We start from the raw sequence: 24675 nt of genomic DNA on the forward strand, positions 1-24675 counted from the left end.
TGAAGTACAGTCTCATTTTATTCTTTCTCTGTTTGGACAAATATTTATCATGCACCTACTATATGTGTCTAGCACTGTACTGCTGTGTGGGGTACACAGTGAGCCAGAGTCCAGCCCTCTGCCCTAATCCAGTTTAGGGGAACTTTAGGGAGTTCCAGGAGGCTCCAGGGCGGCTAGCCAGGAAGTAAACAAGCCAAGCGGGCCTATAAACAGGGAAACAATTTCCAGGAGTCACAAGAGCTGGGAAGCGGAGCAGAGCAGAGGGCCTGGGGGCTGGGGTGGGCAGGAGGCAGTCCCAGATAGGGCAGGTGTGGGAGGATCTCAGGCGGAAGTGCTGTTTGAGCTGAGATCTTGAGGATAAGGGTCAGTGGAAACAGGAGTTCAGCATTGTGTGCTGGAGGGAGAGATCTGCAGTCAGGGGAATAAGTGCAGAGGCCCTAAGTGAAACTAGATGGAACCACCAATCCAGTTCTGAGATTCATTGAGTCAGGCGTGTGGTATTTGAGTAGGATTTCTGAACACGGGAGGAACAAATGTGTTTCTAGGGCTGATGCAAAGTAGGAAATCTATATCTAATTATTCACCACCACCCCCACTAAGAATATCTTCCTTACCTTTCTAGAACCACAGAGCCATTACTGGCAGAAGCACCTAACCATTTCCTGGCCTTGCCAGTCTGCTCATGCTTTCTTCTCTGTTCTGCTCACTTCTTAGGACCTGAGTTCCTTCATGATGTGGGCCAAAACCATGATAGAGAGACCTTTGTCCTTGAAATACACCCACATTAGACCACCTTCGTATCTGAGAGTTCACAAAGTATTACAGAATGGTATAGGGCAAGCAAGCTTAGCGATAAAACCAGTTCAACATCTTCACGTTATTCACAATGTGGGGCTCTCAAGAGGGACAATGCGATCAAGGACAGAAAGTCCTTGCCCAGGATTACAAGGAAATGTTTGACAGAGCTTGCCTTGCATCTAGATCTTCTGAATAGAAATCTAATGTGCATGTCATTGTTCCATGCTCTCTCGGTACCTAATGGGCAATCAGTAAGTAAACATTCCAGAACATTCCAAAGATGTTGGGAGAGGAAAAAAAATCACTATCTTTCCATAATTAATTTTTTTCCCTACTGAAGATGCCAGGCACTAAACTTCACAGAAGAAAAACTCTCTGGAAAGATTGGATATTAAGTGCTTGCTTCAGCAGCACATATACTAAAATTGGAACAATAGAGAGAAGATTAGCATGGCCCCTGTGCAAGGATGATGTGAAAATTTGCTAAGTATTCCACATTTTTGGAAAAAAACGGAAACAAAGTCTTTGTGAATAGGGAGGGGTGGAGGGGTTGAAGGGAGGGCAGGGGAATGGGGAAAAAATAACCAAGATATATCATGTAAAGGTACAAATTCTCAATGATGAATGTCATCATATTGTATTCCTAAAATCCAGCAATAAACTTAATGAATACAAAAATTGGATATTAAGTCTTTCTTCAGAAAGATCTCTACACAGTCAAACATTGGTATATTGATTCAAATGCTTTCCCTGAAAGACAATCTGCAATGACTGACAGCTCCCACAGAAAGAATTACAATAAACCAGAGAAATCCAGGTCTTGCAGTAGACTGTAGTCAATTTGTGATCTTTCCTGCTTTTCACCAAATTTCTCTTCCAGGTAATATTTTTGGCATGTTATTTTTTGACATGAGTGAAGGAGTGGGGAGAAGATTCTGTTTAACTGAAATCTGACATATACGTCACTAGAATCCTATGTGATATTAACCTATATGCAATTTTAACCTATTCTTAGATGCAGGGCATAAGTGACAGCTTTAAAAAAAAGAAAGATTTGACTGGGCAGATGTGTACTGCATCTCTAATCCTAAAGGTGACATTCCTTTTCCATGAACTGCCACCTGCTTCCCTAAGCATGGGATGTAGGCAGAGGCATCCAAGAAAGAGCCAGATCTGGGGCCAGGGATTTGGCTCAGTGGTTTCACTGCCTGCAAGTGCAAGGACCTGAGTTTGATACCCGGTACCAAAAAAAAAAAAAAAAAAGAAGGAGCCAGATCTGGGAGTAACATAGACCTCATGCATCTCCAGCTTTGTCTCTTACAAATTGGAGGTCTTGGCCAAGTTCATCAACCTCCTCGAGATTACAGAGACCTTATGTATCTTCACTGTATATTTAAGGAAACTGAGGCTTAAATTAAGAAATCTGCTACACATTATACAGCTATGAAATGACAGATCTGGGCTCGAGACCCCCACTAGCATGATTCCAAAGACCAGGTCGTGGCATGGCACATTACTTCTCTATAGAATTGTCACCATCTTTAGCCCCTGAAGGAACAGATTCATGAATTCTGCATATAGAATCATAACTATCAATCACCAGGATCAATTTTAAACTAAGATGTCAGAGTGACTATATATGTGATATATATATAGTCACTCTGACATATACACATATGTATATAAATACATATATATAGATAAATAGAGATAGAGAGATAATATATACCTCCAAATGTATATTTCCTGCTTCTAAATAGTCCCACTGAGAAAGATGATATACTTTTTACAACTCTGTTGCTATTATTGCTAGGTTTTGAGCCATAGGAAAATTTTGGTCACATTGCTACCCCGTTCCATTTGTTTGTTTTTGTTTTTTGGTACCGGGGATCAAACTCGGGACCTTGCACTTGCAAAGCAGGCACTGGAACCATTGAGCTAAATCCCCGGCTCCTGCATTCCATTTGTTTATAACCTCAAAAATTTTCTTATCCAGTTTCATCACTTTCTGAGCTAGTTTTTTTGAATATCAAATCTTCCCTCTATGTGCAAAATATAGACATTCCTCATTTATACATTCCTATGAGTAGGTCGTTAGCTAAATTAGTCACTAAATGAGGAATTGTATATGGAATGTACATTAAAATATTCAGAACAGAGAAATGGTCAAAGGAGACTCCAACTTGATGACTTTGCTTTTATTTGCATAACTCTTACAAGAGTTATATAGTAATGTAATGTATAACAACATAAAATGACAGTACTGTACTGTGCTGTATAGTCAGCAAAAATTACAGTACTGTATAAACAGTTTGTGGGGACTTACAACTCATCTTTTTTTGTATAGTTCAATATATCCTGTTTATAAAGCCTCAGTGTCTTTTTTGTACAATAGATCTTGTTTATACAGTACTATAATTTTTGCTGATTGTATTGTTTAACACAGTGCTGTCATTTTATGTTCTGTTGTACATTACAATACTGTATGTAAGAGTTATGCAAATAAAAACAAAGTCATCAAGTTGGAGTTTCCTTTGACCATTTCTCTGTTCTGAATGTTGTAATGTACATCCTATACACAATTCCTCATTTAGGGACCGGTTGTTAAACGAGGAATGCCTGTACACCATGACTAAAAGAGCTCCAAAACTTAATGCTAAGTACTTGGAAAGTACTTTCAAAAGGTTTCCAAGAATGAGTGGCTTCACTGATATCCTCAAAATGGCCCCAACTAGCTCTGGTCCCAACTCCTGGCTCTGACTGTCTATGAGGCTTTGGAAACATTTAACACCTTTCTACCCACCTTCTCTTGCAAAATGGTGGCCTTAGACTAGAGAATGTTTGAAGTCCCGTTTAGTTTGAATAGTCTGTCAGGCGTTTTGAAGAAGGCAAGCTGTGTGTGCTTCTGGAAAAGTGATCCCCCTTACCTTCTAATTGTACCTCATGTTGGGGAGTGGGAACCAGTGACTGGTGGGGCCTCACTGAGAAGTAAGTGAAAGAGCTTTACCAGCCTGTCCATTTTCCGTATTAATCCATTGCTTTATTTCCTCCCCTCAACCTATAGGACACACAGTGTGAAAGGAAAAAGAATCTACCATCTCCTTTGGTTTGGATTTTTTTTTCAGGGGAGGTAGTGTTTTTCTTCCTTTCCAGGACCTGGGCTCACCTCTCTGTGTTCCTGCAATGGTAGGTTAGTAGCACGGACATCTTTCTGTCAGTACAAAGGATGCCCTTTGATAAAGCTACTGTTCAACGTTTCCTCCACTGCTTCCCTCTGAGTTAGGTTGGAAAGTTACCTTTTCCTCTTCATGTTGTAGGGAACTGTGAATAAACTCAGGTCTTAGGGAAAGCTTGTTACAGACCTGTGCTCTTGCTCTCAGGCAGGCTGGACGGGGGCCCAGTATTCAATTCCCAAGAAACAGAGCCTTCTTCCCTGCATCGGACAGCCTGGTGATCAGATCTGAAAAACTCAGAGGTTTATAAATTGGCTTCATCTCACTTCCTTCCCTCCCCAAGGTGTGTGGCCTCAGGAAGTTGCTTTATCTCCCTGTCTAGGTTTCTTCAGCTGTCAAATGGGAACAGGAGTACCTATGTTGTGGGATCACCTGTAGGAGTAAAGGACATGATGGGTGTCCACAGCCAGGGCTGCACCAAGTCAAGTCCTCAGTGTGCCTTAGCTGTAGTTATTTTTTGTAAGCAGCATTCAATACATGTCATGGCAAAAATAAGTTCAAGACATGGCTTGTATTTGTTTAAGTCTATCAAGTCAGTATTCATTCTACATAAACTACAGAGTTTATCATCCTGTTGGAAGAAGCCCTCCCAAGACTGTAGGGAGTTTAGCAAGATCACAGGAGCTGGAGAAACCATATTCTGACTTCTTCAGTTACCATTATCCTGAATGCTGTCTTTGTTACTTCCTGCATGGGGCATGTCCCCTAAGGCGCCTTACCCTGCCCTGTTCTTTTGGAAAACAATGAATACAAGGACAATAAGGCTCCTACCACCTTCCTTTCCTGACTCCAGCTTGTTTATTAGACTATAAGCTTCCTGAGGGCAAACTTCAGCCAGTGCCAGACCACAGGTCCCCTTGGATTTTTAACAAAGAAGCAACACAAGCACCCTAGGACTGGAGGTGGCCTCTTGTCTTCTCAGGGATTTTTGGAGAGATCAAATTGTTCAGAAAATCAAAATAAGTTGCCACATTTAGGAAACTGTCATCCCTGTCAATTCATGATTAATCTATAAGGAAGAAGATTGGTTCTTTTAAGGAAAGGAAGGAAGGAAGAAAGAAAGAAGGAAAGAAGAGAGAGAACAAGAAAAAGAAATGTGGACTGGAAGAAGAGGGGCAGCAACAAGACCTGTGGATCTGGGACTGGTAGAGGGCTTACTTAATACTTTCTTCTGTCCTTGTGGCCCTTGGTGACTCCTGGTTGGCAGTATATTGGTTGTACATATACGAGGTCCTGTTGGACTAGATAACACCAAGGAGGTAGCCATTGTCCCCGCAATATTCAGCAGGATAACTTAGCATCTGGCTAATAAACAATGGTAAAGGGAAGAAATTATAGTAAATATGGTAAATAATTTCTGAACACTGAGGCACTGTGGAAGATCTCTTTTCTAGCTTTCTCATAATGGCCCTTCTTCTCCCCTGTCAGTTAGAACTGAGGACTCTGCACATTTCTCCAGCCTTCCAGCACAAGAGATCTTTCACTGTAGACTGATAGGCTGGAGCTTCTTTGCAAGGCCAAAGTGCACACTTACCTGCTTGCCTTTCTTATCCAGAAGAGATGCAGATGAGCCAAAGTGGGTGGACAGGAGCAAGGAGCCAGCAGCTTCTCTGCAGACCCCCTGGTCCTGTGAGTATAATGCTAAAGGTTAATAATAATCACAACAGGCAGCCCATCATTGCCTCTCTGTCTGGCTGAGAGGTTTACAACTTAAACTCATGGCAGGGGGAGAAATTGGCTCAATCACTTGGAGTAATGGTACATGGAGAGCCAGTTGGGCATGACTGCTATTTAACTCAAGGAAACTAGGCTGCCGCACTTAACGTACATACACACTAATAAACACATCATGCTACGAGGTGAAAATTAACACCACCTCCTGCCCATTCGGCTTGCTTGCCTTGCTCTCCACCGAATAAACGGGACCAGACTGGGAAAATGGGGTCACAAACAGCTATGCTCAGCTACAAGCAGAAGCCAAGAATCACAGGTCACACTTCATTCTTCAAAAGAGACTGAAAATTGATCTATCACAAGATCTTATCCTACATATTTGTAATAAGGCACCCAGAAAGGTGGCAGAGGGAGGGTGGAAAGAATGTGCAACATTAATACTAAATACCAAATAATCTCAAATCCTTTGGTTTCTGTTTTGCTTTTGGGAAAGGGACTCACCATTTTGCCTAGGTTGCTCTTGAACTCTTGTGCTCAAGTGATCACTCCATCCTGGCTTTCCAAGAGCTGGCACTATAAGCAAACACATGATGTCTGGCTTTCAGGTCTTTTTATTGTGGGCTAAGCATACATTGTGCATCCTCCTAGTGCCTCCAGTGAGGTGAGTACTATTAATACCCCAGCTTACAGATGAAGACTTTGCAACCCACAGACTTGAAGTAATTTTTCCAAGCTCACCCAGGACCTATGTGGTGGACATAGAACTGAACATAGACTAAATCGGAGCCCAGGGATCTAGGCTCCTCCCATCTTGGCTCTGCCACTGTCATCACTCAGCTTCCAAAATATCTATGTCCCTCGAGTCAAATCACAGAAAGGGAAAGGGAATTCAGGGCTCCATGTAGGAGTTTTAATGGGCCAGTCCTGAAACTTAATCTGCTCATGGTCCATCGAGCAGAACTTAATCACATGTCCTGCACCTAACTGCTAGGAAAGCCTGAACATGTAGTCCCAGACATGCTCAGGAAACAGTCTGGGAATAGCTGCCACCCTAGAGAGGAATAAAGTGACTCTGAGCACATCTCATGGGCCAGTGCTGGGTGCAGACAGCAGTTCTCCACCCACAGGGACCAGATGCTTCCCCTTCAGCCCTGAACTGTTGAACTCAGAGCTGTTTGGGATTGGGATGATGAGCCCATTGTGGGAGTAACGAGCAATGTGATTCAAATCAACTAATTTTAATTCATTTCAATGCAATTTAATAAATACTCATCAAGGCTCCTAGGATATTGAGAAAAGCCTAGTTCTAGGTCACTGGGTAAAACATGAGCTGAAATGGAACCAGTTATACCTTCCACGTATTGTATGCAATTAAATCCAACAGATATTGTCAGCCTTTACCTAAATTCCATTGATCTTTCAATGATGGAAACCCTATAGTTACAAAGAATTCTGCCTTAAATTCTTGAGTACGGGATGGTTCCCCCTCTCCTGAATTCTTTTTTTTGGTACCGGGGATCAAACTCGGGACCTTGTGCTTGCAAGGCAGGCAGCAGAACCACTGAGCTAAATCCCCGCCCCCTGCTGAATTCTTAAAGCACTGTTGTCTGTGTCATCCATTCATTCACTCACTCATGTACACATATGTGCATGCACTTGGTTCATCCACAGATAGTTACGTCTACCCTGCCTGACAATGTGCTAGACTCCGGGATTGGGAGTGGGGGTGCTAAATTGAACAGGACTGAGGTCTGGCCTTCCAGAAACTCACAGTGGAGGGTGTGGTCAGAGACACATAACTCATTCGATACAAGGCAGATGGTGGTAAATACTATGATAAATGTTCAGACAATGCTAAAGGACTTACGGAGGAGGGAGAAATAAATTCTGACTAGGGGGTGGGTTGCAAAGATTACATCAAAGATCTAGCAATGGCTTCTAAAGGAGACAAATGAACCTGGCCTGGTGAAGGAGGCTGAGTGCAAGTGTCTTGCTCAGAGCCCACCACAGACTTCCAGCCTTCACTTGAGGGGCAACTTCCAGACTCCTACCCACTCGGCCCCAAGGGGAAAACAGTGAGCTCTTTTCTAGGTAGAAGCCCAAGGCTGTCCTTTGTGCTATTTTAAAAATTCATGCAAATTTGGAATTCTACTCTACAAGATATTAGTGTTTGTTTTGGTATCATAATTTTAATATAATTGGCTTAAACTACCTGTCTTTAAGTAAAATAATTTCAACTTGTGGCATGTGTACCCCTGACATATCATTTCTACTTGCAGAGCAAGTTCTCCAGAAATTTAGCATCAGAGAATGTGACTGGACATTGAGCTTTCACTTATCTTGTACCTTGCCTTTTATTCCTACTAGCATAAATGAAGTTAGTCATGCATAATCCAACAATAGGAGTCATTGTGATAATGATCATCAGCAGTTTTGTCATATGAATATCATAATCCTTACATAAACTCAGATGGCTACAACATCACTAGCTCATATAGTCTTTTGGGACAATCATTGTGTATGTGGTCCATCATTAACCAAAATGTTGTTACACTGTACATGACCATATTGTGCATTAAGGACTGTCTGCTGATCATACCATGTTTTGTGAACAGAAAACATAAATGACCATGTGGGTGAGGGGTGTATTAGATTAATAAAGTGGTTTTCAATACTTCTTTCACATCAGAGGAAAAATACATAAAATAACACATCTTCATAGAGGATATGGCATTGTATTCTAGATTGTGGTACCCCCAGTGGCATCTCCAGGCATGAGATGTCCCTCTGCATGACCATCCCCCTGAATGCCCTCTTAGCTTTGTCCATAACTACTGCCTGCCTGTTATAAAACAGCTGCGGTGGGCTGAAATCCATAACATGAAACAACTCAAAAGTTAAACATCATAAGAAAATGTTATATGTTTTCCCCTCTTCCTGGCCCCCCAACAAAGAAACACCAGAGTGTTTTAAAAAATGCCTCTTCCCCCATGAAGACTTGGGGTTAATTTTCAGCAGTGGTGCCTAGGGATTTAGCTGTGGGACTCCCATCACTTATAATGGGAGCCATGCCGCTTCATTTCATGTGCACTATATGGAAAATGTACCCCTTGAAAGCTACAAAATTTTAGTTTTGAAATTGAGGCTGTCTTTCTGAGAACAAAGCAGATTTCTGGAAACACCAAAAACTATTCAGTGTTGGCCTGGGGCCTGTGTGTGTATGCGAATGTGAAAGGGAGAGAATGCTTTTCTCTAACTGCAGATGCCCCTTTCATAGACAACAGCATTAAAACATTATGCCCAATAGCTGGTAGCAGTGGTTGCTATGGCTCACCCCAAAGCTTTGTGAGGAAAACCATAAAACCTGGCACATGGCTTGTGACACCCAGTGAAACACTGTGCTTTTCCATAATAACCTGAGCCCTGCTGCCTGTCATTAAGGGACCTCTCTTATTAAGCATCTCTTTTTTAAATGGCTGCCATCATCTGGTCTCAGTGTACATTAAATCCCATTATAATTATAAACACACTTCCCCATAACATCCGTTGCAGATCTCATCCACACTGCCGACCCCCTCAGGGCATCTTTGCACTAATAACAACTCAGATTTGCTATTTGAGTTGACAACATTAGGTCCCAACACCAATCACAATGTGCTGGGGAGAGAAGAAAAAGCTTTTCATTCAGTCACAAAGATCTTAGGGTCACAGTGACCAAGACCTCCAGGGCAAAACAAGTGATCCCTTCTGTCTCTCTTTGAGAAGTCACTCTGTCTTTAGATGAGAAGAAGGGCATATGTGGCACCTGGCGGCGAAGCACAGGTGTGGACACACCACTGACCAGATCTCTGAGGGGGAAAGAGAGGATACAAATTGCTCATCTAAAGAACCATCTTCTGATTTGGTTTTCTGGGCCACAACCAGAGCATGTGTGTTACCTGATGTTCCCTTTCCTGTCTTTTGGAGGGGGCACCTATGAAGCAACATCAAAGAATTAAATTTAAAAAAAAAAGAAGAAAGAAAAATGTCCACATACACACACCCTACCGCCACCTAATTTTTGATATCACTTGCATCTATACAGTTATCCTGAACAATTATCTGAAGGCCCACAAGATTATGGGAAACTTTGCCTCCAGAAAAGGATACAGTAGGCTTGTGCCTCCCTCAGAGTCTACACTGGGATAAAGATCCTACCAGTTCCAAAGTCACTTGGAAATCTCAGTGTCAGAGGACAATACATCTTTCCTCTCAGGGGCTTCCTGCCTCTCCTTGAGCGTGCTTCATTCCCCACTCTTTAAAAAGTGTTGGGGAGGGCTGGGGATTTAGCTCAGTGGTTTCGCCGCCTGCTGCACGAGCGCAAGGACCCGAGTTTGATCCCTGGTACCAAAAAGAAAAAAAAGTGTTGGGGAAATGCTCCCCAAAAGACAGGGATACATGATTTATCTATCATAATAGGAATGCTTTCTTTTAAAATAAAAAAAATTAAAAGTATCCCTGGCACCAAAAAAAAAAGTATCTTCTGAATGAGATGAAACAAAACAGAGTTGTAACTTCTCATTCACTAATATTCAAAACACCTATTACCTTCTTCCTAAGTATCTGCTTAGTTGATGTTTTGTTGTAATTCAAAATTCCCTCTCCAACTTCTGCTTGAGACTCTGGAAGGAAGGAAAATTTAGAGATTCTAGGTGATCTACTTAGCTGTTGGGTAAACTGAGAGCCACTTAGTCCTCAGCTTCATGGGCTGCTGCATAGACCTGGCCTCAGAAGAATAAGAAGGAAAATTAAGGCCTTGTTTCCCAGATGTATTTCAGTAGAGGCTGTACACTCTAGAAATGAGCTTGAGCTGTGCAATCAGAATGGTCTGATTTGAAGAATCAGCTCCGATGCTTCTGAGCCTCAGCTTTCATGTGGGCAGAAATAGGGAAAATAATAGCACCTGCATTAACAACATCATTATGAGGATTAAATAAAATGTAGGCAATGTGTTGAGATTTGTGGGTAGTGCTTCCAAGGAGTTATTATCCCCACTATTTCCTTCCTGTACACCCCTTGGAACTGATACACACTAACTGAGCTCTGAACCCCTGCAAGGAGGCAGGGGAGATTTCAAAATTCCATTGGGTCAGCTCCTCTAGTCCCACCTCTGGTATGACCTCTCCTAAAACTGAGACCTTATTTTTAGGAGAGGTGATGTATTCCAGTTTTCCTTACCACATTCTTCAGGAAAAAAGAGAAGGAAGGAGGGAGAGAGAGAGAAAGGCTAAATTTTTCCTTGTAATTTTCCATCCTGATTGTTTTTAGGTGCTGCCATATGAAATCTCTGAACTGGGGATTCTCATCAGTCTTCCCAGGACCCAAGGACACAGCTCTGGCTATAAATGGTGCCAGTTTTGGTGGGGGAGCTGCTGCTGCTTTATCTGGGCCCAATAAACCTTATCAAACTGCTGTGCAGCCAGCCTTCAGCGCTAAGTGGAAATGCTCAGAGCCCAACGCTGGCACTCAGCCCACAGCCTCGCCTACCTTCTCCCTTTTTGTTACCTTCTCCACCTCTTAAATTCAGGCATTAATCTCTCTTTAACACTTACTAACAAGGACTAGGCTTTTTAATGGGCAGAGTTTATGAAGCAAGGGAGATTTTCACATAGAGTGAATATGGTGGGGGGCGGGGCAGGGCAGTGGAAGGATAGTTCTTTCTCTACTATTGTTTCCAGAGATTCTCTCTTTCTCTGATTTGAGGATTAATCGGAGAATAGGATCAAGGGTTAATTGTTTGCTTCTCTTATTACTGTGCTGGGGAGAGACTGGTATGTGGATGTGTACAGCTACACAGCAGCCGCCAGCAAGCAGATGCTCAACAAATTTAAAGATTTTGTTCCTCTATTTCACTGGTGAGGCATGGTGAAAGTCTTCCACTCTGGGTCTCCTTACAGACCAGTTGTTCTTTCTTAACTTTCTTTAAATCCTTTTCCTCTTATAGTGTATATAGACCTGGGCTAGAAAAAAAGAAGTAAACTAAATAGGGACTGCTCTTTATTGGTTACCAAATGTGAACCAGAGGAAGTGGAAGTGCCCAGTGCGTTTGACATTGTATACACTGCTATCAGAGGATAACTTGATTCCCTCCCTGGCTTCTCTGGGCTGACTCCTGCTGGTCTGAGCACTTCGCCTGCGGGAGGGAGACTGGCGTGTCCCTTGATGGGATGGAATGGCCTGTCCTTGGGTCTACCTCATCAACAGCTCTTGTGAGCCTGGATCGGTTCCCAAATATATGTAAACTCTGCCACCTGGCCTTCCGCACATTGTGCCTCTATTGGGCCTCTACCCGCTATAGCTCTTGGGGGTTAACTTTCAGTCTGAGGTAAGGCCAAGAGGCGCGCCTCAAGATGTGATTCTATGTGAGTCCTGCAGGAAACCTTCGGCTCACGGGCCAGTCAAGAATAGAGCGTGTTCTCAGGACTCCGCGAGCGAAACCCGAATTGCTTAAACAGCTTGACCTCGGGGATGACTGTTCTCAGACCCCTGGATGGCGCTGTCCGCCACATCCCCACCCGGTCACTCCGCTCTGGGACTTTAGTCAAAGGCCACGGCCAATGCTCGGACTACTGGCAGTGCTTTTCACCTCTAGTCCCTTACCTGCGCCCAGCTGCAGGGAAAAGGGGAGAAGGGAGCTTTCCGCAACCGAGGAAGGGCACATTTTCTTTGGTGGATCTATCCTGGCCTTGGCGATCTCAACCCCACCCTCTAGAGGGGGCGGGCGGCTGAGAGGAGGAGGCATTTTTGAGCGGCCGGCCCAGAGCCTTTCCACGCTTCCACGCGACCCCCGAAGATTGCGCTGAGCGGGGCGCGGCTGCTCTGCGACTTCTACCACCCGCGTTACTTGGAGGTGCTGAGCGGAAGGGACGCCCAAAACCCGGAGTGAGGAAAGTTTCTCTCAGGCCTTGACGACGTTCTGTAGCGATCCCAACAGCTAAAATAGGGTATCTGCGCTCGACCAGGGTCTCCCCGGACCTCCTGCCATCCGATTCACTGAAGCCCGAAAACGCTGTGCCTGGAGACTTCTCGAAATCAGGATGCTCATGCCCGAAGGGAGGCAGCTGGAAAGCCTGAGGCCTGGGCTTGGGTTGGGAAAATGACCTTTTAAAGCCAATGTCGAGGGTACTAGGGATGAAGCCCCGAGCCCCGAGGAAAAGCGAAAAGCTAGATGACATTCACTGAATTGGGCCGAACACTGCAACGAGGGGGCAAAACTCCGTGCTTAAGCACCAGAGGGGGTAAACAAAAGCCGTGGAAATTAGAAACTTGAGGCAAGGCGGGAACAGCTCCTCGGCTCTCATGCACCATTGAGGGCTCCGAGTCCCTTGCACTCCTTTCCACCAGCTCCTTCTGTCCTCTCCACTTAGCCGGTGAGCGGAGGCCGCTGGAGCCAGCAGCAGCTAGATGTCAGGCGAAGCCCGGAGCGCCGAACGCTGGAGGGAGGGAGGGGAGGGGAAGGGAGGGGGTGGGGCCGGGAGGGTGGGGCGAGGAGCGCGCACAGGCTCGGTCAGTGAGGTGGGGGGGCTGAGCTCAGGGACAGCGCTGGAGGGGGGAGGAAAGGGGGGCAGCTGTGGGCAGGGAGCCGGGCTCGACCGCCAGCACTAAAGATGGAGAGGCGCCGGGGCCTCGCAGGGGAGGGGGCTTGGCGTTGACGTGGGACGCGGCGGAGGCGCCGCAGCCTGTGGTGATTTGCTAACCTCTCAGCAGAGAGGAGTTGAGGGCGATGAGAGCGGGTACTGCGAACTGCCGGGCGATGCTGCCGCTGCCGCCGTGATACCGAGAGCAACAGTTCCCCAGCAACACCCCTCCCCGACTCGGGCACACCCCCCAGTAGGCACGCACACCCACCCTGCAGCGCCCGGCTCGGCCGCGGTGAGTGGGGGGCCGGGGAGGGGCGCACCACCCAGAGAGCGCCTCGCGCCGGGGCGCCCTGGGCTGGAGAGGTCTGGGGGGCGCGCTCGCTCTGGTCACTCGGCCGCGGGGCTTGTGCGTGTTTCCTTCCCGCTGTTGTGGCCGCCGCGGCCGCCACCGCCGCCCGCTGGGGTCAGCTAGAAGGGGAACCCGGCTGTCAGCTTGGGCGCAGCTGCCTCCCAACCCTTCCTCTCTCGGGCACAGTCCGGGAAAGAGGTGGGAGGCAGCGCGGTCTGCCGAGGCCGAGGGCGCGAGCCGAGGGTCGGGGCGGGGAGGCTTTGTACAGACAGAGGCCGGTGGAGGAGCTGAGCACGGTGGGTGCTCATATGTATGCGGACCGGTGCGCGCGCGTAGAGATAGGATTGTGGTTTCTTATTTGTGTGTTTATTTGCTGGCCGGCTGGGAAGCTAGAATGCGAGGAACTGGCGAGTGGTTCTAGGGGCGGAGGGGAGCAGGACTGGAACTCGCTTGGGTTTTGTTTCTCTTTGAAGAAACGTGACGGGCTCTTTTTCTTGATTGGACTCGATCCCCCTTTTGGAGGTGGTAGGAAAGCTCCGGAGAGTCTTCAGCGCCCCAGGCCCTCCTCGGCTCTCCGTGGGACCGGCCGTGGCGCCGGAGGTCGCCGTGCGCTCTCGGCCGCGCGCGATGGGTCCCCGGCCTCTGCACCTGATGCGTTCGGGATGCCTTTCCTACCCTGGCGCGCCGGCAGCTCGCTCGCACGGCGCCTGGCACACTCTCGCACGCGCTTGAAATGAGCACGATCGTGTTTGCTCGCGGACCGCTGAAATACAGTCGCGCTCCGCGCCGACTCGCTCGCCGCCCCTCCGGGACGCTCGCAACGTGCAAAGGATCGGCGGGCGGGCAACTGGCGCCACGGGCCAGAGGCCAGGAACCCTGCCGGTTGCTTCCCGGGGGTCAAGGCCCTGGGTCGGAGAGGGAGGGCCCTCAGACTTCTCGTCTTTCGTACTAAAACTCGTTGCAGGGCTTTTGTGCTTTTCCTTTTCCGCGGGCCGGGTCCGACGCTTCGCCGCTCTCCCTGGGGCGTCCAGCCTGCTGGACTCTCGCCTTTTGACCGGTTCCTTTCGCTTTTCCTCTTTGCTAGCTTGGCTCCTTTCTTTCAGGCGTTTGGCTCCCTGGGAAAAGTTGCTTCCTCAAGTTTGCCGAAGTCGTCTCCAAGTCTCGGTGGGGGTCTCTGGGAACTAGGGGCGTGTGAGCGCTAGATCGATCCCCGAAGCTCTGGCGGGTTAGCGCCGGCTTCTCCAGGGTCTCGGGGCAGAACGCTGCGACAAGCGCCCGCCAGATCTCGGGCATCAGCAGCTCGTGGCTGGGACGGCTGCTAGGACACTCTGATTCCACTCAGGACCCAAAAGGCTTGTTCTGGGTCAGGAATTTGAGTAGTCAACGTTCTGTTGTTTTGGCTTTCCTTTTTTAGTTCTCTAAATTCTGGTGTCTGTAGGAGAGCTCCTGGTGAGGCGCAGGATGAATGTTCAGCTCACCCTTGACCGCAGTGGTCCCGAGTGGGCAGCAGAAGTGTCTGGACCAGCCATTCTGTTAACCCTTTCTGCGGGAGCTTTGTGGCTCAGAAGCCAATAGGGCTCCTTTTGAGGTGGAGACACGTAGAGTGAAGAGTGAGGAAGAGCCCGTGCTTCATCCACCCAGGCCAGTGGTAGTGGCCCCAGCAAGGCAGAGGCTTGGAGGGACCTGTGGCCATGTAGTTTGTCAGCTCTGAAGAGGGTTCAGCGTCCCAGTGCCCTCTTACTCATTCAGAGCAGGCTCTGGGAGAGGGCTTTGTCTTCTAGCCCTGTCTTCCTTTCATACTGGTTCTAATTCACACCATGGATGCTGGTGCCAGTATCACTTCCAGGGCCTCTGAGCTATATCCAGCATCAATTGTTGCTTCTGGTCATAGGACTTGCCAACTCCTGGGAGCCTGTGGGATACACTGGAGTTCACATCCAGCCCAGCAGGAGCATTCCTGGCCATAGGGAAACACATTTCCTGTTATCTCTCTCCCTGCCATGGTGACCTAGCTGCCTTCACATTTTAGAGGTCCTTCTGTCCACTGGGCTCTTGTGGGCAGGAAGGGTAAGTGAAGCATCTCATATAAGTATATACAGGTGTGTAACACACTCTGTGGCTGGTGGATACACACACAATTCAGATTTTACATTATATATGCAATGACTTTGGGTAGGAGTGGCCCAAATTAGATATGGGTTATGTGCATGTGTTGCTATATCTTCTTAGGAGGAAGGGGAGCAGGGTATGGATCTGTCACTGCTTTTGTAGCTCTGATTAGAATGGAAGTTCAGGGCCCAGGAAGGAAGGTGTTTCAAAAGTTGCCTATAAGTTTCTGTGGCCATGACTACAGACTGCTAGTGGCAGCTGGATTTGACGTGGCTCCTGGGGCTGCAGTAGTGAAGCAGAGTCAGAAAAACTCTGTTTTGAAGATGAGGTTTGCTGTGCAGGGATTCAGAGGGAAGTTGAAGGCTTAAGTTGACTGAAGGAAGTAAGTGCTTGGACACCTCTTTGTAAGGAATGTGAGCCTTGTGAAGAAACTCCCTATTGTTAGACTGAGAGCCAGGGATGTAGCTCAGTGGCAACTTGCCTCACAAGCTCAAGGTCCTGAGTTTGATCCCCAGTACCAAAAAAAAAGAAAAAAAAAGATTAGTAAGTTTAGAACTTAATAATTTTCATTTCACTTATTCCATCAGATGCTAGAGAGAAGCAAATTAAGCATATGTTGATAGCAGAACCTTCTCTTACTCTTATCATTTCTGCATTCATAAAGGCAGATTTGTAGATTTCTAGGAAGCCCCTTCTGTTACAGTTTTTAAGACCCTCTTGCTGGGAGCTTGGTAGGGTAGGAACATGTTATAGTGTTTGAATTCTTACTTTTAGACACAGTAATGAACCTGTCATTTGTTTTCTCATCTTTTGTGCTTCTTTTCCTTTTCTCCTCTCCAGGCCTCTCCATTGGCCCAGGAAGCCCACCCTGCCCTACCACGCAGAGTACAGAAAGAAAGAGAGCCCCATGCCTGAGCCGAGGGGAGCACCATGGATCTGACAAAGATGGGTATGATCCAGCTGCAGAACCCCAGCCACCCTACGGGGTTGCTGTGCAAGGCCAACCAGATGCGACTGGCTGGGACTTTGTGTGATGTGGTCATTATGGTAGATAGCCAGGAATTTCACGCCCACCGGACAGTGCTGGCCTGCACCAGCAAGATGTTTGAGATCCTCTTTCACCGTAACAGCCAGCACTATACCCTGGACTTCCTCTCGCCAAAGACTTTCCAGCAGATTCTGGAGTATGCATACACGGCCACGCTGCAAGCCAAGGCGGAGGACCTGGATGACCTGCTTTATGCAGCCGAGATCCTAGAGATTGAGTACCTGGAGGAGCAGTGCCTGAAGATCCTAGAGACCATCCAGGCCTCAGATGACAATGACACAGAGGCCACCATGGCTGATGGTGGGGCTGAGGAAGAAGAGGACCGCAAGGCTCGGTACCTCAAGAACATCTTCCTCTCAAAGCATTCCAGCGAGGAGAGTGGGTATGCCAGTGTGGCTGGACAGAGCCTTCCTGGGCCCATGGTAGACCAGAGCCCTTCAGTTTCCACCTCATTTGGTCTCTCAGCCATGAGTCCCACCAAGGCTGCAGTGGACAGCTTGATGACCATAGGACAGTCTCTCCTGCAGGGAACTCTTCAGCCGCCTGCAGGCCTGGAGGAGCCAACACTGGCTGGAGGTGGACGGCACCCTGGGGTGGTTGAGGTAAAGACGGAGATGATGCAGGTGGATGAGGTACCTGGCCAGGACAGCCCTGGGGCAGCTGAGTCCAGCATCTCAGGGGGGATGGGGGACAAGGTGGAAGAAAGGGGCAAAGAGGGGCCCGGGACACCGACTCGAAGCAGCGTCATCACCAGTGCTAGGGAGCTGCACTATGGGCGAGAGGAGAGTGCCGAACAGCTGCCACCCCTAGCTGAGGCTGGCCAGGGTCCCCCTGGCCGCTCAGAACCCTCAGTTCCTCCAGCAGAGAAACATCTGGGCATCTACTCTGTGTTGCCCAACCACAAGGCTGATGCTGTGTTGAGCATGCCATCTTCAGTGACTTCTGGCCTGCACGTGCAGCCTGCCTTGGCTGTCTCCATGGACTTCAGCACCTATGGGGGCCTGCTGCCCCAGGGCTTTATCCAGAGGGAGCTGTTCAGCAAGCTGGGTGAGCTGGCCGTGGGCATGAAGTCAGAGAGCCGGCCCCTTGGGGAGCAGTGCAGTGTATGCGGGGTGGAGCTGCCCGACAATGAGGCTGTGGAGCAACACAGGTAGGTCCCACCTGGACCCATACCCATGGTTGGACTTCTGGCCCTGACATTCCTCTTTCATATCCTAGGTGCTCTCAAATCTGGTGACCTGGCTCCCTTATGTTTCTTGGATAAAACCCAAACTTTTTCTGCTGTCTTTGGGGGTACATTTTTCAAAGAGTGATGAGAGGACATGGGGTATTTTCAAAGCATTGGGAGCTCATGGACCCAGCCTCTGACCAGGTCCTTCCCTGACTTTTGGGCTCCTCTTTGGTTTTTCTGCTGTTTTGCCCATGCTTCTTTGCTTGGAATGACTGATACAGTGGAGTGGAGGAGAAAAGGAAGTGGGATTCAGGGTGAAGGTCTTCTGTGGTTGGGACATGGCCATGTTACCAGGCTTCAGGTTCCTGTAAAGGCAGCTGCTAATGACTACAGCCTAGGCAGACGGCACAGGCTGGGTGCCGTGTAGGCCGCAGAAATGCTACACATCTCAAACATCAAATCCTTACCTTGGTGCTCCTTCCCCTTCTCATTCTGTTTCTGCAAACACATTTAGGAGCAGTTGATTTGATTTCAATCCAAGGGGGAAGGGTGGGGATAAGCTTTGGATCATATAAGCTGTAAAGTCTCACTTTTATCCCATTTCTGCTTACATTGAATTAAATGCCACTTCAGTCTAGCACTGGCTTCCCTGTGGCTTCTTTTCCCTCTCTGTGAGGTAACCTTTCTTTGAGCTCTGATGACATGCTTGGTTCAGTACCAAGTGCTTTACCTACAGTTGCATTTTTGTTACAACAGCCCTGTGAAGTCGGAGATGTTCTTTGATGTAGGCAGATGCTAAGACTCAGTCATAGGGTCTGTTTTCCTGGGTCACATAGATAGTAAGAGGCAGAGCTACATTCAGATCCAGACTTAACTCCCTCCTACTTTGTGGGTCTTGGAGTCATTCAGTGTGGAACAGGATCATGTCTGCAGAGCAGGAGGTGTTGACGATGGCTCATAAGAAGCAGAGTCAGTGACAGAGGGACTCAAGTAGTGGATTTGTTTTTTCCTGCTTCATCATAAACTATAGGGCCATTGTTATTTTGCCCTTTTGGCCCTGGGCCTGATGAATGGTGTCCAAAACCCAGTCATTGATGATCACATTTCCCGTCACGCCCTGGGGCTTGCTATTTTGCTCATCTTGAGTAGATTCTCCACATTGGCACCTACTCTTCCTCACCCCCATTCCTCTGTTGCTCATTTAGATATGGGGGATATGAGTGGGTAGAGTAGGATGACGGCATCTGGAAGCTGATCTAATCACCCCCATCTACAACCTGCTCGATACTCTTGATGGGCAGCTCTCAGACTTACTTTGTGGAAAGTGCCTCCAAGCTAAAAGTAGCCGATTTTTTTTCCGGTGGGTACAAAAAACAACCACCACTAAGGTGTGTCTTCTTGATGATTGTACCTTTCAGAAATAGACTGAGGTTGTTTTTGGTGTTTTGTTCAAACTTTCCCAAAGAGAAAAATCCCCTCCTCAAACTTGCCCGGATAGGTTTATCAGCTTCTCCCAATATGAATTTTTTCAGCTATGTGCCATGAGATACAAAGTATGGGGGAAAGTAATTTTTTTCCTGACTCCCTTTAGGTCCTGATTACTTTTCTTTACCAGACAGGGCCACAAAAGTGGTCACTCTCCCGGGAGCTCCAGGTTTCTATTTGGTGGGACCCTCATTCCTCTGGAGAAATGGAGGGTTGACCATATTTTATTCCAAAGATGGTGGGTGGGTTAATTAGCCACATCTAGTGGTGAAAGTTTGGGATAGTTATTTAAGCTTTCTGAACTTTGTTTTACTCATGTTTTAAAATGGATGTGGTCCTCAGGGTTGGTGCTGAATTAATGAAGTAAAATCAAGACATCACTAGAGCTGCCAGTGGTACCTCATCACCCATAAAGTGGGGACTGATCTTTCTGTCCCCATCTTGTTTTGGCTTTGCTCTGCATCATCCTTGCAAGCTCTCAGTTCGAGTGTGCAGTGTTCCCACTGCTAACTTCTATGGGGCTGTGTTGCCTGGGAAGTGGTGGAGGATGTCCCTGTCCTTATGAGCTTATAATGGTGAATAACTGGTCCAGGGATCCTCAGTGTCATGCTGCGGGCTGCTGCCAAGGAGAATGTGCTTTTGACCAAGTGCAGAAAAGTCAGCTGCAGCCTGAGAAGCTAGATCTGGGGGCAAAGTCTTGGTGGCGAGGTGTGGGGGTCTGAGAAAATCAAGGGGGGAAGATGATCTTCCTGTGTGTGCTCAGCCCTGACTCTGAACGGTGGCCCTTAGCTCCAGGATAGATGCGATTTGTGAGAGTCATTTTCCTCTCATATCCTCAAAGCTCCAGGATTAATGTGCTATCTTTCTGTTTCCTCTTCTTCTCTATCTCTCCCACCCCTCATCCTATCAACAGTCTGAGAAATGTTCTGGTAGAAGAAAAATCATCACCATGATCAGTACAAACAACAGAGCAAGACACAAAAATCAGTGGGAGATTTTCGATACCAAAAAGCTGTGGAAATGGCTGCAAATATAACAACGATGACCATGATAAAATGATGGGCTCAAGGTTTATTATATTTTAAGGCAATAGACTAGAGTGTTGGTAAAGACATAGTGCCGAGCAGCTATTCTTGCTTTAGAGGGGAAGAAAAGGCAGATTGGTGGGAAGTGAGGCAGGAAGAGAGTTTGTTATGGAATCCTATCTGTAAGTTTCCCCATGACTCAATCCCAAGCTGGTGTGAAGTAAGGGGGAAGGGGCACCTATTGGCTGGACAGATAGTTGGACTAGAACTTCGTGAAATTGTGTATATCATAGTCTTGTCGTGGGTGGCAAGATGTAAAAACAATACCAAATGCAGTTATGGATGAGTGGGAAGAGCAGACAAAGACCACTTGGCTAAATCAGATGGACATCCCTTAACTAATGGAACTGGAAGGAAAGCAGGCAGACAGTGAGAAGATCTGATGCATCAGCAGGATTCTCCAGGCAGGTGAAGGAGAAAGCTCTTTACCACCGAATCTCCCCAGTGGGCTCACATTACAGAGCATAGTGTCTGAGAGAGAGAGGGTCATATCAGGCTTCTGCAAGACAGGACTCTCCCTCTAAGCTTAGTCTCTTCTTTCTCTGAAAGGCTGGAGAAGTTCTGCATGTGGGCTTATCTGGATATGGGCTGGGAACCAGCTCAACTGGGCCAGATGCACCTTATCATTCTCAGTGTTGTGCCCATAAATGATAAGATCACAGGTAACAGCATAGTTGACTAAGTGTGAACATAGTCATCATTTATAGCCCTCAGTTTTTCCAGTTTCCCCAGTTTCTGGTTTTAATGTATTTTGGGATTTAGCTGTGCATCATCAGACTGGGGTCTGGATCCTACACGGGAACCTCTGGATCTTATAAGGACAAGCCCTCAGATCAACTGCAGTGCATATCTTGCCCAGACCGAGTTAGAACTCTTGCTTGGTTCTAGCAGGGCTGCTCAGGAACAACAGGGAATCATCTTAGCCAGCTCCCTGGACCTACCTTGGAGCCTTCCTCAAAGGCATCTTGGGGCTGACTGGAGGATGCAAGATCCACATGGCTGAGATGTCAGAGTCCTGCCTGACTCTTTGGCTTGGTCTCAGATGGCTAGCTGCTCTGATTTCAGTGGTGGACTGTGTAAGGGCCAACAGCCATTGACCTTGGTTTAGCCCACTTTTCAGAGGTTAGAGGTTTCCTGAAACTCCTGGTTCCCTTTAATCTTTCTGCCAGGCCCCTCTGATGTTCAAGTTATGTTTGGAACAAGGTATGCTGTGGAATAATGATAGCAACAGCAACAATAGTAATAATGCCCATTATCAATTGTGGCTCTTTCTTCTTCACAAAGCCTCTTTAATGAATTTACCTTTCCTAACCTTACAACCTTCCCTAAGTGGGCCATAATCCCAGTTCTGTGATTATGAAATACAAAAAGCTCTGAAAGCTAGCAGGCTTCGTATAAGTTTGCAGCAAACTCAGTTAGTGGCAAAAACAGATCTGAACTGATGTAAGGCTATATTTATCCTGCTTATTTTGAATATTCATATGTTTTGCTGCAAAAATATTAATGTGTTTGATTATAGAGTGCTGCCCTAGACTCCACTGGAGCTGTTAAACACATAGACACCAGAATGCCTTTCTAAAATCAAAACAGTTTCGATTTCTGAAGCATCCAATGTTTTTGGACAAGGGATTGTGGTCCATTTTTGGTCCCAGTTTACAAACAAGATTTGGAGCAGGTAGGTGACTTCCCCATGGTCACACAGCTAGCTATAAATGGGTAGAGCCAGGTACCCTGCCTGCCTTCTTGTTCACAGTCCTGGGTGCTCTGCAGCAGGCCATATAAGAACATGACCAGTGCCGTTCTAGGTAAGATCCATCTGGCCTAGTCTTTGGTTGCCAACACCATCCTTGAGCTGCCACTATTAGTGGCTATAGCTATCATCCTTGACGTCAATTCTAAAGGTCAGGTGTGTACAAGCTTCTCTTAGTAGCTATTTATGGCTACTTTGTCATTCACAGATTTGCCCAAATCCTTCTTGAATCCATTTCTGTTTCCAGGAAGTATTCGTTTGGGGATGATGAATGATTTCACTTTAGAACCTCTTGGGCTCCTGGAAATCTGGTCTCAGAGACGTCTTTGGTTGTGAAGTTAGTAAGATGGCCAGTGGCTTTGCAGTGGCATGCCCTGTTCTTGAGGAGGCCTGGGCTCTAGACTCAGCTCTGCATTTTTTAGCTGCGTTACCACTGTCAGTCCCTTTATCACCCCGAGCTTTATTTTCTTCATTTGTAAAAGAGGGCACTTAGATGAGGTCTTTCTGGATTACTGAACTCTAAAAATTTCTTTACCCTTTGTGCACCCACTTACATTTTCATGAAGTTATTTTGGCCAATTGCATTTTGCTGGGTTTTGGAGTCTGGATTAACAGGTCAGCTGGTCAGGATGGGATTGGGATTGGTTTGATTTGATTCTGTCTCCTGTGACTTTGTTTTGTAGTACTTTAACCTGCTCAGGGTTACCAAGCCATCTGGGATCTAGACTGAACTCTTAGAATATTTGAAATGATTTCCTTGATTTTCAGTAGAAGAAAGTTGCCTTATCTTTCATCTATGAGAAGTCCTCTTTTAATTTTTGGTCACTAGCTATGGAGCTACTAATTTCTGGCAGCGGAGGAGGTAGCTAGAATTTAGCAACACTTTTTCCTCCTGCGTGTTCTAGGAAAAGTATTTTGAATCTTTGAAATGTCATTATCCTAAGCTGTTAAAATCAAATGTCATTTGTAGCTCTTTGATTTCTTGCTAATTCAGGTAAAAAATTTTCCAGTCATTAAAATTTTTTTATTAATGACTTTAAAACAAGTTCAAGTGAAAGCCCAGGTATGACATAAGAGTCTTACTAGATAAATAGTGTGTCATTTTGGGGTTCTTGAATTTTCCATGATCACTAAAGACTTCCTTAGTCAAATTCTGTTTCAGGTATGTTCGGTGAAAGTGCTTACTCTTTGGCAGTTATTTTGGTAGAAAGAAAGGTCTGTCCATTCCCCAGACACTACTAGCCCCACATTTTACCCATAGTGTTCTGACTTTGTGAGACAGACTACAACTGTGTGATTGTGGTTGTGTTACTCAACCTCTCTGTGTCTCTGCTCATTTGCAAAATGGGAATAATGACAATACCTCTTCGGGAGGTTGTTAGAAGAAGTAAAATGGTGAATATTTATCCCAGGCATGGAATGGTGGCATAGTATGTATGCTCCAGATGTGTTTGTTTTTGTATCCCTGTTGCTGTTGTGAAGTGGGTCATGTCAGCAGTGCAGGGTGAAAATGTGTGCATTTTGGTCCCGGGTGTGTTTTCCCCAGAGGCAGTTCTTTACCCACAGGATGTCAATCCAGCCAGCACTGTAGAGCTGCAGCCTGGTGCACTGCATGTTAGGGGCTGAGACAGCACGTGCCTGCACCTTCCCTGAGAAGAGAAGCCATCCCTGGTGCTATGGTGGCCAGGGTACTCTCTGTCCCATTGACCTGAGGCCTGGTGAGTCACTCCAGTTCTTGTTTAAATTTAGCTGGGCAGCACTCCACTGCTGTGAGGTCCAAAGGCAGCTCTCGAAGCAGCGTCCTGTTGCCTGTGGACATGGCCAGGGATGCAAGTCACCGCGGGGAGGCAGAGTGGAGGAGTACAGATGCAGCCCTACTAAGGACGGCCTTGGACTGGCCTCCCAGGTTCTGAGTGGTCCAGAGCTCCTGCTCTCGGGATGCTCTTAAGAGTGGATTCAGAAACAGTGTTTTGAGTGCTTGATCTGTGTCAGAGTCTGTGCTAATTGTGTTCATAGTATCTTCTTAAACCACCCAGATGCCTTGTAAGGAGGGTGTTAGTTTCATGTCCCTGTTAGGCCAAGGAAAGCGCTAGAGATTAGCTGGAATTGGCCACGATGAAAGAGTAAAGGGTGCCAGATTGTGCCCACATTTCTGGTTCCTTGTTTGCTGAAGCTGGGTGACCCACTGTGGCCTCTGGATTTCCTCTGATGACTGGAGAGGAGGAGAGTGAGAGTGCTGCTTACAGCAAAGGGTTCAGGTCATTGAGGGCTGCAGGCCACAAAGATTCGAGGATTACTGTGACGTTGCTTACTAACACAGAGAAATCAGCTTCTAGGGATAGAAGCTTTTTTGT

At 46.9% G+C, this 24675-nt stretch overlaps 1 protein-coding gene and 1 non-coding gene across 7 annotated transcripts in view; both read left to right on the forward strand.

Moving 5' to 3' along the window:
* The first annotated feature begins 1193 nt into the window (after positions 1–1193).
* On the forward strand, positions 1194–1300 carry LOC147827927 (U6 spliceosomal RNA). Its single transcript, XR_015451701.1, has one exon. It is a non-coding gene; the product is annotated as a U6 spliceosomal RNA (small nuclear RNA).
* Positions 1301–12299: 10999 nt separating this feature from the next.
* Positions 12300–24675, forward strand: part of Zbtb16 (zinc finger and BTB domain containing 16) — a 185991-nt gene continuing 173615 nt past the window's right edge. The window contains exons 1-2 of one of the 6 annotated variants that reach the window (XM_004856616.3): positions 12300–13114; positions 16623–17980. In XM_004856616.3, coding sequence (XP_004856673.1) covers positions 16713–17980 — 1268 coding nt within the window. In that variant the 5' untranslated portion in view covers positions 12300–13114; positions 16623–16712. The other 5 variants (XM_004856614.3, XM_021237865.2, XM_004856617.4 and 2 more) reach the window with 5 other exon arrangements.

The sequence above is a fragment of the Heterocephalus glaber genome, unplaced genomic scaffold (assembly GCF_053883595.1).
Source record: "Heterocephalus glaber isolate CG9 unplaced genomic scaffold, H.glaber_assembly_v1.0 deba00001429, whole genome shotgun sequence".
NCBI classification, from domain to species: Eukaryota; Metazoa; Chordata; class Mammalia; order Rodentia; family Bathyergidae; genus Heterocephalus; species Heterocephalus glaber.